This window comes from Amia ocellicauda, chromosome 14 (genome assembly GCF_036373705.1).
Source record: "Amia ocellicauda isolate fAmiCal2 chromosome 14, fAmiCal2.hap1, whole genome shotgun sequence".
NCBI classification, from domain to species: Eukaryota; Metazoa; Chordata; class Actinopteri; order Amiiformes; family Amiidae; genus Amia; species Amia ocellicauda.
This window is the reverse complement of record NC_089863.1, coordinates 28395899-28408379: the sequence shown is the minus strand read 5'-3', so window position 1 is coordinate 28408379 and position 12481 is coordinate 28395899. Positions and strand designations below refer to the sequence as shown.

General features: G+C 43.8%; 1 protein-coding gene across 1 annotated transcript; it reads left to right on the top strand.

Annotated features, from left to right (window-relative positions):
* The first annotated feature begins 5051 nt into the window (after positions 1-5051).
* Positions 5052-9491, top strand: txnipb (thioredoxin interacting protein b). The gene is made up of 7 exons (XM_066721504.1): positions 5052-5506; positions 6212-6287; positions 6402-6549; positions 6956-7058; positions 7201-7457; positions 7567-7872; positions 7994-9491. The coding sequence occupies exons 1-7, from the start codon at positions 5251-5253 to the stop codon at positions 8042-8044; spliced, it is 1197 nt and encodes a 398-aa protein (XP_066577601.1). The 5' UTR covers positions 5052-5250; the 3' UTR covers positions 8045-9491.
* The last annotated feature ends 2990 nt before the right edge of the window (positions 9492-12481 follow it).

Here is a 12481-nt window from a genome sequence, read left to right as displayed (position 1 = left end):
CAAATACTTATTTCCCTCATTAACATACAAATCAATTTATAACTTTTTTGAAATGCGTTTTTCTGGATTTTTTTGTTGTTATTCTGTCTCTCACTGTTAAAATACACCTACCATTAAAATTATAGACTGATCATTTCTTTGTCAGTGGGCAAACGTGCAAAATCAGCAGGGGATCAAATACTTTTTTCCCTCACTGTATTCTCTCTCCACCCTCTTATGCTGTGGTGGTTTCCATTTTCTATAAACCTTTGTATGGGGGGGTGACATCCTCAATGCAGGTTCATTTTCCACGCTGCAAAGCCCTGTAAAGTATGTCCCTCTTTGTTTTTGGGGCTGTTTTGTGTGTGAACCATAAATATATATTGTAATAAATCAAAGATACTCCATTAAAAAAACGAAACAATTAGGAAAGAGTTGGGATTCCCTTGTTCCAACCCACAGACACCCCTCGGAGACAGTGAGACAAGCTGAATCAGTGAGAAAGAAGGAATTGGGCATTTCACATTTCCATGCTTGACTCTCAAAGTCACGGTTGTAGGTTATAAGGTGAAGGTGCAGAAATATCCAGCGTGTCCAGTTATCCGGTTCCTGTCTGAGCTGGTTGTGCCAGTGCTGACCGGATTGGTTAACAGTGGCAGCCTACTGTGGCAAAACATCGAGGTGACACAACACTCCAGTCTATGCCCCTGTCTCCCCTCTCAGCCCCTTGTCTTCTACAGGGAGATTAGTAGATAAACACCTGGCAAATACTTGTGCAACTTATTCAATATATATATATAACTGTGAATTGTGAACTGCGTTGGTCCTGTGTTTCTTGAGCTGAAATGAAAGATCCCATAAATTGTCCATACACACAACATTTTCTCTCAAGTTTGTTCACGTCCCTGTCAGTGAGCATTTCTCCTTTGCCAAAATAATGCATCCAAATGACAGGTGTGTCAGATCAAGAAGCTGATTACACAGCATGATCTTTACACCGGTGCTCCTTGTGCCAGGGACAATAAAAGGCCGCTTTGAAATGCAGTTTTATCACACAGCACGATGCCCCAGGTGTCTCAAGATTTGAGGGAGCTTGCGGTTGACTGCAGGAATGGCCACCAGAGCTGTTGCCGGAGAATTGAATGTTCATTTCTCTGCCGCCTCCAACGTCATCTTAGAAAATTTGGCAGTACGTCCAAAAGGCCTCACAGCTGCAGACCACGTGTATCCAGGACAGCCCAGGACTCCACATCCGGCTTCTTCACCTGCGGGATCGTCTGAGACCGGCCGCCCAGACAGCTGATGAATCTGTGGATCTGCAAAACCCTAATGTCTGCACAAACTGTCCGAACCCGTCTCAGGGAAGCTCATATGCAGCTCCTCATCCTTGCCAGGGTCTGGACCGGACTGCAGCTCTGGTGGCCATTCCTGCAGTCAGCAGCCAATCACACACTCCCTCAAAACCCCAGACTTGAAATCCATAGATTAGGGCCTAATGAATGTATTTAAATCGAAAAATGTCCTTATATTAACTGTAACTCAGTAAAAGCTTTGAAATCGTTGCATGTTGCGTTTCTATTTGTGTTCATATATTAAATGTGATTGCTACCTAGTTGAAAATGACGTTTTCAGACATGCATCATTTAAACATTGCAAGTTGATATCTGGGGAGTCGCAAATATAAGAATGGTGTAATAAACCGTATTTAATTTAATTATTGAGTGGTTGACATAAATAGTGCCGCCGATCGCCACTAGGTTGCGCCATACTTCTACAAATCTGCCATTTCCGGTCCACTTGTTGAAATGTGGGTCACTTTTTTTAACATACATCATCATTTTTATTTTTTGATTTTACTTCCAATGTAACCTGTTCATATGGATCTCCGAATAATGCAGTTCCTTTTTCCAATCGTCTATGTGGCACAATAATGACATACTTTGGATCTAGTCTTCTTACAAACGTCCTATATTTGGCCGCTATGAGTGGATCCTTACCATACACCACTGTTCAGTCATACAACCACGCAACGACCTGTATTCACCCTGTTGTTTCAATAGTAACAAATTCGATTACACTCCCTAGGGAAAAGAAAAGTAACGGGAATCCCACGGGAACGTTTAAAACGCTGCACAGAGGCTATATTTAATAGTCCCTTAAATTGAAAACGTGCCCGTTACCCTTCATAGCAACGTTACCAAGAGGCAAAACAACAATTAAAGCAGGTAATTAACATTAAAACAAGAACATGTCCTAGAAGATATAGTGATATATTTAAAAACATAGCAGAGTTTCCTTTATTCAAGCACACATCAACAATGCACAATGCAACAACTTATATAAGACATTGCAACTCCAATCTTCACTGTTAATATTGTTGCCACTGAGGTATAACTTTTCACCGCACTTCCCGTGAAATCTTAAAACTGTGACAGTGTGCAAAACAAAATGCTACTTTGTTGAAAATAGCTTTGCTTAGGCAACTAGCTTTTCCTGTTGCTGTATTGCTTGCCAAGTGCTTTCCAAGTACGCCTGGGAAATGCCAGTGGTTTCAAGGGCAAATGACACCCTGTGCAATATTACGAGTTCAGTTCCTTGAAGACGTGTTGGTCACTGTAATTGCATATCTCAAGGCTCCAACATATTCCCTTTATGTCCTTTATAACAATCTGTCCCAACAATCGTTGGTTTAGAAAACATGAAATGAAAATGTTCTAGTTTTGAATCTCTGTCAATATGAGATGAACAAGGACATCGGCACAATAATCCGATCATTACTTCTATAATTGGTGTGCATGTTACTTAACACATTCTCCCAAATCTTTCCGTGAAATGTGACTATACAATGTATTTGCCACATATGTCCATATAATCGGAATTCGTTTTTTTCTTCTCTTTTTTTTATATGAGAAGTCTGTGAAATAGTATATTTTATTGTAGGGTAATACATATGTATAGTGCAAACAAACATGAATATACATTTGAAATCTGTACTGCAAACTATTAATTCAATTTTCATTGTATTATGGAAAACACTAACAACATATTAACATCAAGGAAATTGGGAAAAGTATTTTGTGATCAAACTTCACAGCTGATGACCTCTTTACGTGTCCTCTCTTTTATAGACATTCCTGATGTCAGTGCACCAGGATTTTTACATTACATTTTACAAAATACGTATTTTTTAGGCTTAACTGAAAAACTTGTCTTAACAGTACGTAACAGTACGTATTCCCTATGTATTTTCTCACTCTCTTTATATTTTATATATATATATATATATATATATATATATATATATATATATATATATATATATATATATATATACACACACACACACACACACACATACAAGCACACATTCTCTCTCACACACATACACACACGTTTAGTTTCAGCTGTGAAACAACGAACAGTTACTGAATCGTTTAAAAAGGGATCTGAATCCCATTTTAACCTCATTTTGAATGTCAGGGAGGTAGGTCTGCTGTCATTTGTGGACCTGTTTATCGTTTAAACTGCAAATGTGAATAAGGACAAATCACAATTTACACATGAATACAAATAAAATAACTCAAGCCCCCTCTCCCCTCGTTTTCCTCTCCTAAAATGGAAATTCGTTCTGAAGATAAACTATTTGGGATAGGTAGCTGGGAACGGAATGAGGGAATTGCCAGTCTGTATCGTCTTCAAATAGATAGTCTCATGTAATCTAACTGTTACACTTGAATTTAATGTAGTTTAGCAGCGGAATTTCCCCTCATCCTTTATGGCTGTCTTTATGTATAACCCATATAAAGCATATGATGATTGATAGTATGATTATGGGGGAAAAAAAACTATGCTAAAAAATATGGTTAAATTAAAGCCACCTTCAGTGTTCAGCATAAACATTTAAATCAAACAAAATTACATTTCTTGCTAAACACCCAAAGCAATTTGTTTCCAATTTAATCTTTTGTGGAAATTCCCTATGCAGTTTCAGGAGGAAAGAAAAAGAACATGGTGACTTTCAGATTCGATATTATTACGATATTATATTCAGCTATATCCGATATTATGTGTTGTTTATTATTCCCAGCCCAATGAAAAATAATACACTTTCCACATCGAAAAACAAACCGACACACGCCAGTTTTAGTGTTTCCGAGAATATGTAGTTTACTTGGTGTTTAAAAGTGTTGTTTACAATATAACCCCAGCTACTCATAAAACAACAATATAATAATAATAATAATAATAATAATAATAATAATAATAATAATAATAATAATTAGTACTGCTGTTGTTCTTTAAGACATGATTAGACTTTTTATTAAACAAAACAGAAACTTATTATATTGCCTCGAGTGTAGATATATTGGCTAAACTGTCATCTTGTTGGTTCAGAAAGTGTTGAAATACAATATTGTTCTGCACGGTGCACCGAGTCCTTGCTCTTTGTTATGAGCATGTGGAAACACTGCAGCCAGGGTCGGCATGTAATAAAGAGGCATTCGCATGCATTCAAACTGTCACTGTGTAGAAGGCATGTTGCAATGCTATACAACTGCCTGCAAAAGTGCAAGTTAAGATTTTTTCCTTTTATTTCTAAGTTTGAAATGCACTAATTCTGAGGGTCCCCCACATTGATTGTGACCCCAGTGAAACGTGCCTATACATCACAAGTGCATGCCACTGGGACATCTGGCCCCTCCCCGATGCAGAAACGGTACAATCTGTCCTAGCTCTTTCTCACTTTTGGGGGATGAAAAACAGAGAGAATATGCACGTGTGACGCGCCCGGGCCGCGGATGAAAAACACAGAAACGAGCCGCGGGCGCTGATTGGCCGGCACCGCAGTGTGCATTCGCTGCCTTGTTTTCCTGCATGAGGTGAACACGCGTCGCTCTCGGCCGCTGATTGGCCCGTAGCGACACAAACAACCCGGCTCGGCCAATGGGAGCGCTGTACACGCGTGGAGCCGCGCTGTGCACTCCGCCTGCACATGGACAGCAGAACCCGCTCCGCAGCGGCGCTGATTCACTAGCTAGCGCCCGGGGTATAAAAGCCAGCCTTCCTGTTTACACCCTCTAGAGTTACAGGCAGATGGTGGAGCACGGAGGCACAGACTACAGCAGACTTCACAAACCAGTGCGATAGAGATCGTAGGGTTTTTAGATCACAACTGCAAAAAAAGAAAGCCATCCCCGTTCAAACTCGCACACACCGCTTTGAATTAGTTTCCACTGAATCCGGATTTACACTCCAACAAAGCCTGCAGTCATGGTGGTGATGACCAAGAAACTGAAGACCTTCGAGGTGGTCTTCAGCGACCCTAGCAAGGCGTACTACTCCAGCGGAGACAAAGTGGCCGGCAGGGTGGTGGTGGAGGTGGCCGAAGTGACCCGGGTGTCCGCACTGCGCTTCCTGGGCATCGGCTGCGCCCGGGTGGAGTACCCGAAGGGCAAGCAGCGCTGCCATGAGGAGATGGACTACCTGCGCTACGAGGACACGCTGCGGCTGGACGAGCAGCCCACCGGTAAGAGCAGGGGTCCCGTCATTGCTCTAATTGCTCATTATTGAGGTTTTAATTGTTGCTGCTGTCTTTGTGGATGAAGCCCATGCTAATTGGGATAGGAGAGTGTTAAGTGGTTAATTGATTTTTAGGTTTCGAGCAGCTGATGCGTAGACTGGCACAAGCGCTGGCCTCCAAAGTAAAGTACGTTTTGAGTTCTGGGAAGTTTGTTCTGTATTGAAACGAGGTTATTGTAATGCAAAAAATGTGTATATATATATATATATATATATATGCGAAAGTGATAGAAACTCCGATTAGTGGATGTCGGTTGTTTCAGCGAGCCCCCTGTCACTGGGTCCAGGGCAGCCCTTATTTCACTGAAGCGCAGTGGCAGCGGCCGAGGCCTGGGCGCCGGAGGGGGCGCTGTGGAGCAGCAGCGCAGGGGTGAATTACAGCCTGCTGTGCCAGGTCAGGGTGTGCTAGCAGGGGATTCCCTGGGCACGGATGCCAGGGGTGATGGCACGGAGACAAATGGAGCGGGGTTACTGTACTTGGCAGGCGGACATTCAGCCTCTGGCCTAGTTGGGAGACGCATGCAGGAGGTCTTCAGTGAGACAGATTATTATAGGCCAAATTATTAGTGTGTGTGCATTAATAAGGGTTTTAAATGTTTTTAAGCAAACTACACAATAGTTCAACATCTACCTTCTCTTTCCTTGATCACAGATAAGGATGGCTCGGTGACGCTCAGACCAGGCAACAAGTACGAGTACATGTTTGGGTTCGAGCTGCCTCAGCCAGGGTAAGTGTTTCCCACATATCTGAGCCGAAGCCCTTCTGAACAGATGGACCTGTTTTAATGTTTTGGTTTTTAATGTGTGGTGCTAACCGAGTGTCCCTGCTCTTGTCCTCGCAGGCAGATGGTAACGTCCTACAAGGGCAAGTTTGGCAGCGTGGAGTACTACGTTAAGGCCCTGCTGGAGAGACCCTCCCAGCCGGCCCTGGAAGTGAAGAAGAACTTCGATGTGGTTGAGCCCTTGGATGTCAACACCCCTGACCTCATGGTAAGACCCCTTTTCCCCTCTTGTTTTAAAAGCCTTTTTATTACAAACCACGCCTTGATGTACCAATCAAGTAAACCTACTCCTCAGGCCTCCTGCTGTGCTTGAGCCCCCTGTCATGGATTATAATCTCCCTGGAGGATTTTACAGTTGGCTTCCTGCGTCTTGTGTGGGTGTTTGAACATATCCTACTGTGCCTGAAAGTTTCACTGGCCACCGTTCTCCAGGGCAGTAACTGGGATGCCTGTGATTTTCTTCCGACACCCCTCATAAACTTTGACTGTTAAGTAGTGTTTGCAACGGTCTCTGTGTTAATGCAGTTAAACAGTAACTGGAGTTATGGGAGTAAAGTACTTAAGGAGGCAAACTGTCTGAACTTGAAATTGACCTTTTTTTCCTTCCTCTTCAGTCTCCAGCTGCTGGGACCAAAGAGAAGAAAGTGACCTGCATGTTCATTCCTGACGGGCAAGTGTCCCTGAACGCCAAGATTGACCGCAAGGGCTTCTGTGAAGGTGAGCTTCAGGACTTGTGCACCACATGCATTTCCAAGGCGTACAGGAGTTGCGCACAACACAATCATTGCCTGTTCCCAGTAGATGAGTGCAGCCACAAAGTCGGGCGTCTCCTAACCTGTTGCTCCTCTCCCTCCCCAAGGCGAGGATATCTGCATCGACGCCAAGTTCGAGAACACCTGTTCCCGCATCGTGGTACCCAAGGCAGCCATCGTGGCCAAGCACACCTACCAGGCCAACGGGCGCACCAAAGTCTTCCAGCAGAAGCTGTCGTCCGTCCGTGGCAACCACATCATCTCGGGCATGTGCGACGCCTGGCAGGGCAAGAGCATCCGGGTGCCCAAGATCAAGCCCTCCATCCTGGGCTGCAACATCATCCGTGTGGAGTACGCCCTCATGGTGAGTCCCCGCCTCCGCTTCGTGTCCTGGATGCCCGCAGCCCGAGAACCGTTCCTGCTTCGGTCGTGAAGAGCGTTTTCTAATCTCCTGCTCCTCCTCTCTCCCGCAGATCTACGTCCACATCCCCGGCAGCGACAAACTGGTGATGGAGCTGCCCCTCGTGATCGGCACTGTCCCCTACAATGGCCTTAGCAGCCGCACCAACAGCATGACCAGCCAGGACGGCAGCACGAGCTCCAACAGCTGGGTGTCCCTGCGCATGCCCTCAGCGCCCCCCAGCTACTGCGACATCGCCCGTGACTGCCGCCTGGACACACCCCTCACCCCGCTGCTGGACGACTATGACGGCGGCGACAGCCCCCTCTTCATGAACGTCCCCCAGTTCGAGTTCCCGCCTCCTCCTGCGTACTCCGAGGTAAGGGCCTGTTCCCAGGCTCTTTTAAAAGCATAAAATTATATCTTCAACACTTGTTCTTTGGAAAGCTGTCTGCTTGGTCTTTAAACTAACCCCCACCCCTCTCTCCTCTTCCTCTCAGGTGAACCAGCAGTTTAACGGCAACATGATGGCCGTCAGCCCCCCGTGCTAGAGAGACATGCCGCAGATTCCTCAGTGACTCTCGCCTAGCGTTTTATTTTTCTTCCGCATTTGAATGGTAAAAAAAGGGGGACCGCCAACGAGGAGGAAGAGATGGTTTGGAAATCTCGACTGAGGACGAGGGCTTCTCTGCGAGGCCGGCCTGGATCGATGGATCAGATGAGAAAGGTGGCGTTCCAGGCCGGGAAAGAGGGTGAAAACCAGCCCCTGCAAGCTTAGTGCCTACACTTGTCAGTCTTTGTCTCTCCATGCAGACTTGAGCTGAACGTCCTATAGATTTATATAGGCCTATGCGTTTTTTCTTGGTGCTCTTCAAAGTTCCAGCCCTCCAAAGAGTCGTCGCGCACCACACCCACTGGGGTACTGTCCTGGTGTCGGCCTGTTCTGTCCGACCTTGTGTTTTAAAGACTTTGTAAGTTGGATAACTCGCAACATAGCCATCTTAATAGGGGCAGTTGACTAGAACACTCCTACAGGCTTGCGGCCTTTGCAAGCCCCCAAAAGCTTTCGGCTTAATTTGGGTCACCCTGCCACCCCACACACACTACTTTCTGGATCCGTCCGGTTTGCAGTCTTAGTCATTCCCAAATACCTGATGTCAGTGGGGTGGGACTTTCAGTAAAGGAACCACTTTTATATTTCTCTCCTCAAAGAAGGAGTGTGCAACACCCTGTTCTTGCAGAAGAGTAAAGAAAAATGACTACTATTATCCGTGATTTGTATTTGAGATCTTCTGCATGTCTGTCTGGTCTTTGCTATGCATTTCTTCTGAGGATTGTAACATGCAGACTTGATTGTATTGAAACTTGCTGTACATCAGTGTTTTTCAACTGTGATATTGCACTTTCTATGGATGCAAACTTGCTCTATAACTGCCTACAGGAAAGTTTTTTTTAAATTGTCTTCCGGATTACCTGTGATCTTCATACAACCATGGGTTGAGTCTTTCCGCTTGTTAGAGGTTGTCCCCGATTTTGAGCACAAGAACTCCAACTGCATTCAGATCAAACCTAGTTAATTGCTACCGAATTATTTTTTTAAATCTGCTCGACTTTTGGATCGTGAGTTTAGTCACGTCAACTTTTCTGACACTACCAGTGCCAAATGCAGCCCTGTTCTTGGGCTCAAACCCCTGACATTGGTTCTAACATCAGGAATTGCACCTTATTTTTATTTTGTGATTAATAGAACTTTCAAGGGCTACTCCTGAACAGCATTTCATTTGTGGGGTTCTTCAACAAGAACAATTTACTATTTCTTCAAGCTACAATGTTCTATTGTTTGACTTTTGTAAAAGTGTACATATATATTTTTTTTTATATCTTCGAATTGCAAAAAGTATTGTTTGTATTTGTATATGGAATCCTATGGGTTCGTTTTTTTTTTTTTTTTTTGTTTTTTTTTACACAAAGAAAATCAATAAAGCCTTTATAATTTGATATGTGGTGTTGGGTAATCTTTTACGACTTTCAATTGTTCCTTATTTTATGCCATTTTGCTGACTGTTGAAAGATCAGACCCTAGTGCCCGGGTTCTGCCCAAGTAACTGGACAAATGACACTAAATTCATTAAAAATTTATCCTTTTGGGGGAGGATGTCTGTGATTCAAGGCCTAGTAGCCCTTGATATGAATTTGTGGCATAGGAAACCTCTCGCCGTAACTGCCCACTTCACAACTTAATTGTTCCCTCTTGCTTTGTTAGTGGTAGAACCAGACGGTTGTTTTTTCTCAAGCATTGGAAAGTGGGGAAAGAACCTTGAACCTAGAAACACTTTGTATAACATTTGTAATGTATAGTAGATGTATAATCCAGAGACTGGACTTTTTTTTTTGTGTATTTAAAAAGCATGGGATGTATTTAAAATATTTTGGTCTAATGTGTGTATTTACATGTTCACCATATATGGTGCAGTTAATTTCGGGCATAAATATATATGGATTGCAAACTGAAATTTAAATCTATCCCACGTGTTTTCAATAGGCAAGTAAGCGGGGCTTATTGAAGTCGATCAACAATATCCGTATCCCCCATCCCTGCTGTTCACGACAAATGTGTTTATTTGCTATGGGAACAGGATACTCAGCCTCGGCTCCTGGCAAGGTCTTCCTGGGAAGCGTTCCAACCCCCTCTGCTCTACCGTTCCTCAACAGCTCTGAAGATCGAGTGAAACAATAGGGAGAGGCCTGGGTATTGTGTGTGTGACGGCTGAGGGGTATATAAACCCAGCAGGGGAGTTTATAGAAGTCCGGGCTTGAAAGGGACACTTTGTATTATAGGCTTCTGGAGTGTGTGAAGCGATAGGCCGGGAGGAAGCAGCCCAGCAGTGTGCAGAAAGATTGAGGCTTGACAGGTAGAGTGATATGAGGTGCTGAACACAAAGCCCGTGGGTCCTGAGCTTGGATAGAGCACCGGCCGAGCAATTCATTAGTCTTCACACAAAGAGTTGTCATAATCTGGAACAAACTCCCCAGCGATGTGGTTGAAGAGACAACTTGGGAACATTTAAAATCAGACTGGATAAGTTATTAATGGACATCAAACGAGCACGATGGGGCGAATGGCCTCTTCTTGTTTGTAAACTTTCTTACGTTCTTATCGACAGCCCCCCGCAGATCGCTTGTTTTATCCACTGCAGGGGCAGTCAATGAAAAAGCCGTGGCCTGACTGTATAAATAGGTATTTTATTGTAAGTATTGTCTCTCCATTGAAATGCAATCTTAAACCCTGGTCAGGTCTCCAGGTGACCCCAAGCCATAAGACCACTCCGCCCCCTTTTCCTGTTGTCTCCAGCCATGACTCAGACTAAGCTGCAGGGAAGGGGTCCTCGCCAGCAGACCGATGGGTGTCCACAGGAAAGCCAGCCCACATTTCTGCAGAATCAGGAGCAGGCGGTAAACGTACGTGTCTGATTTGGGTGGACCGTGACGCAGCGGATGTTAATAATTGCAGTATGGACAGAATATACAAAGAAATCAAAATCGCCAGGAGCCCTAAAATGAGAGACTTATGTGATAAATACACCTTGAATCAAAGAGTCGGTAAAGATTAATCAGAATAAACTTTTGGCTACGGTCTGTCCGTGTGCCAGCGGAGCGCAGTTTGAGGTGGGGGAGGGCGGATGTAGAGGGGCTGTGATAAGGCTCATATCCTTATCTCTCTCCTAGCCCGGTGCCTGGAGTCCAGCACGTCCACCAAGAGGGCAAGAGTGAAAACTCCAGCCTCCCCTCCCCCCTTCTTTTCCATCTCTGTTTTAATGCAACTCTGCAGTTCTGGGAGACCGATAAGAAGGCCCAATTTTCCAAGAAATATGTTGTTGTTGTTTTTTCCTACTGTGGACAATTTACATCCTCACACACACAAATACATATACATCTATCTATCTTATATCTTATGTTTTATTGAATGGGAATATTTGTGTAGTATATTTGGCTACATTTGATTCCCACAAAACACCACCACTAAACAAAAATGTCCCAGTAAGCATTAAGAAAAACATATTTTAGGTTAGGGAGAGGGACAGTCATGTGATTTAGGGGAAGTGTTTTCCTGTGGGATTCATATGCTAACTCATTAAGAACTGGAGCCCATTGTAGGTAAAGTGTGACCCGAATATGTGCCTGAAAACCTCCTTAGACTTTGTTTTTATGTTTTCTGGTGGAAAATTCTGTCAACAGACATCTGAAATGACCCCAAAACTATGCAAATGTTATTAACAAATAAATGAAATAATGAAATAGAACTGATATGATTATTGTTGAAAATGAAGCAGAAACAGTTACCTCTTTCAGGCTGATAACTAAGTGTTTGTTGTATAGTAACAGTGAAAGAAATCGTTTAGATACAGTGAGGGAAAAAAGTATTTAATCCCCTGCTGATTTTGTACGTTTGCCCACTGACAAAGAAATGATCAGTCTATAATTTTAATGGTAGGTGTATTTTAACAGTGAGAGACAGAATAACAACAAAAAAGTCCAGAAAAACGCATTTCAAAAAAGTTATACATTGATTTGCATGTTAATGAGGGAAATAAGTATTTGACCCCTTCGACTTAGTACTTGGTGGCAAAACCCTTGTTGGCAATCACAGAGGTCAGATGTTTTTTGTAGTTGGCCACCAGGTTTGCACACATCTCAGGAGGGATTTTGTCCCACTCCTCTTTGCAGATCCTCTCCAAGTCATTAAGGTTTCGAGGCTGACGTTTGGCAACTCGAACCTTCAGCTCCCTCCACAGATTTTTTATGGGATTAAGGTCTGGAGACTGGCTAGGCCACTCCAGGACCTTAATGTGCTTCTTCTTGAGCCACTCCTTTGTTGCCTTGGCTGTGTGTTTTGGGTCATTGTCATGCTGGAATACCCATCCACGACCCATTTTCAATGCCCTGGCTGAGGGAAGGAGGTTCTCACCCAAGATTTGACGGTACATGGC

What these genes read in the sequence shown, in the direction of transcription:
- txnipb (XM_066721504.1), top strand. Translation starts at nt 5,251, where the DNA reads ATGGTGGTGATGACCAAGAAACTGAAGACCTTCGAGGTGGTCTTCAGC. An exon ending in GCTGGACGAGCAGCCCACCG is followed by an intron (nt 5,507 to 6,211) that starts GTAAGAGCAGGG and finishes CCTTGATCACAG; the next exon opens with ATAAGGATGGCTCGGTGACG. An exon ending in CTCCTCCTGCGTACTCCGAG is followed by an intron (nt 7,873 to 7,993) that starts GTAAGGGCCTGT and finishes TCTTCCTCTCAG; the next exon opens with GTGAACCAGCAGTTTAACGG.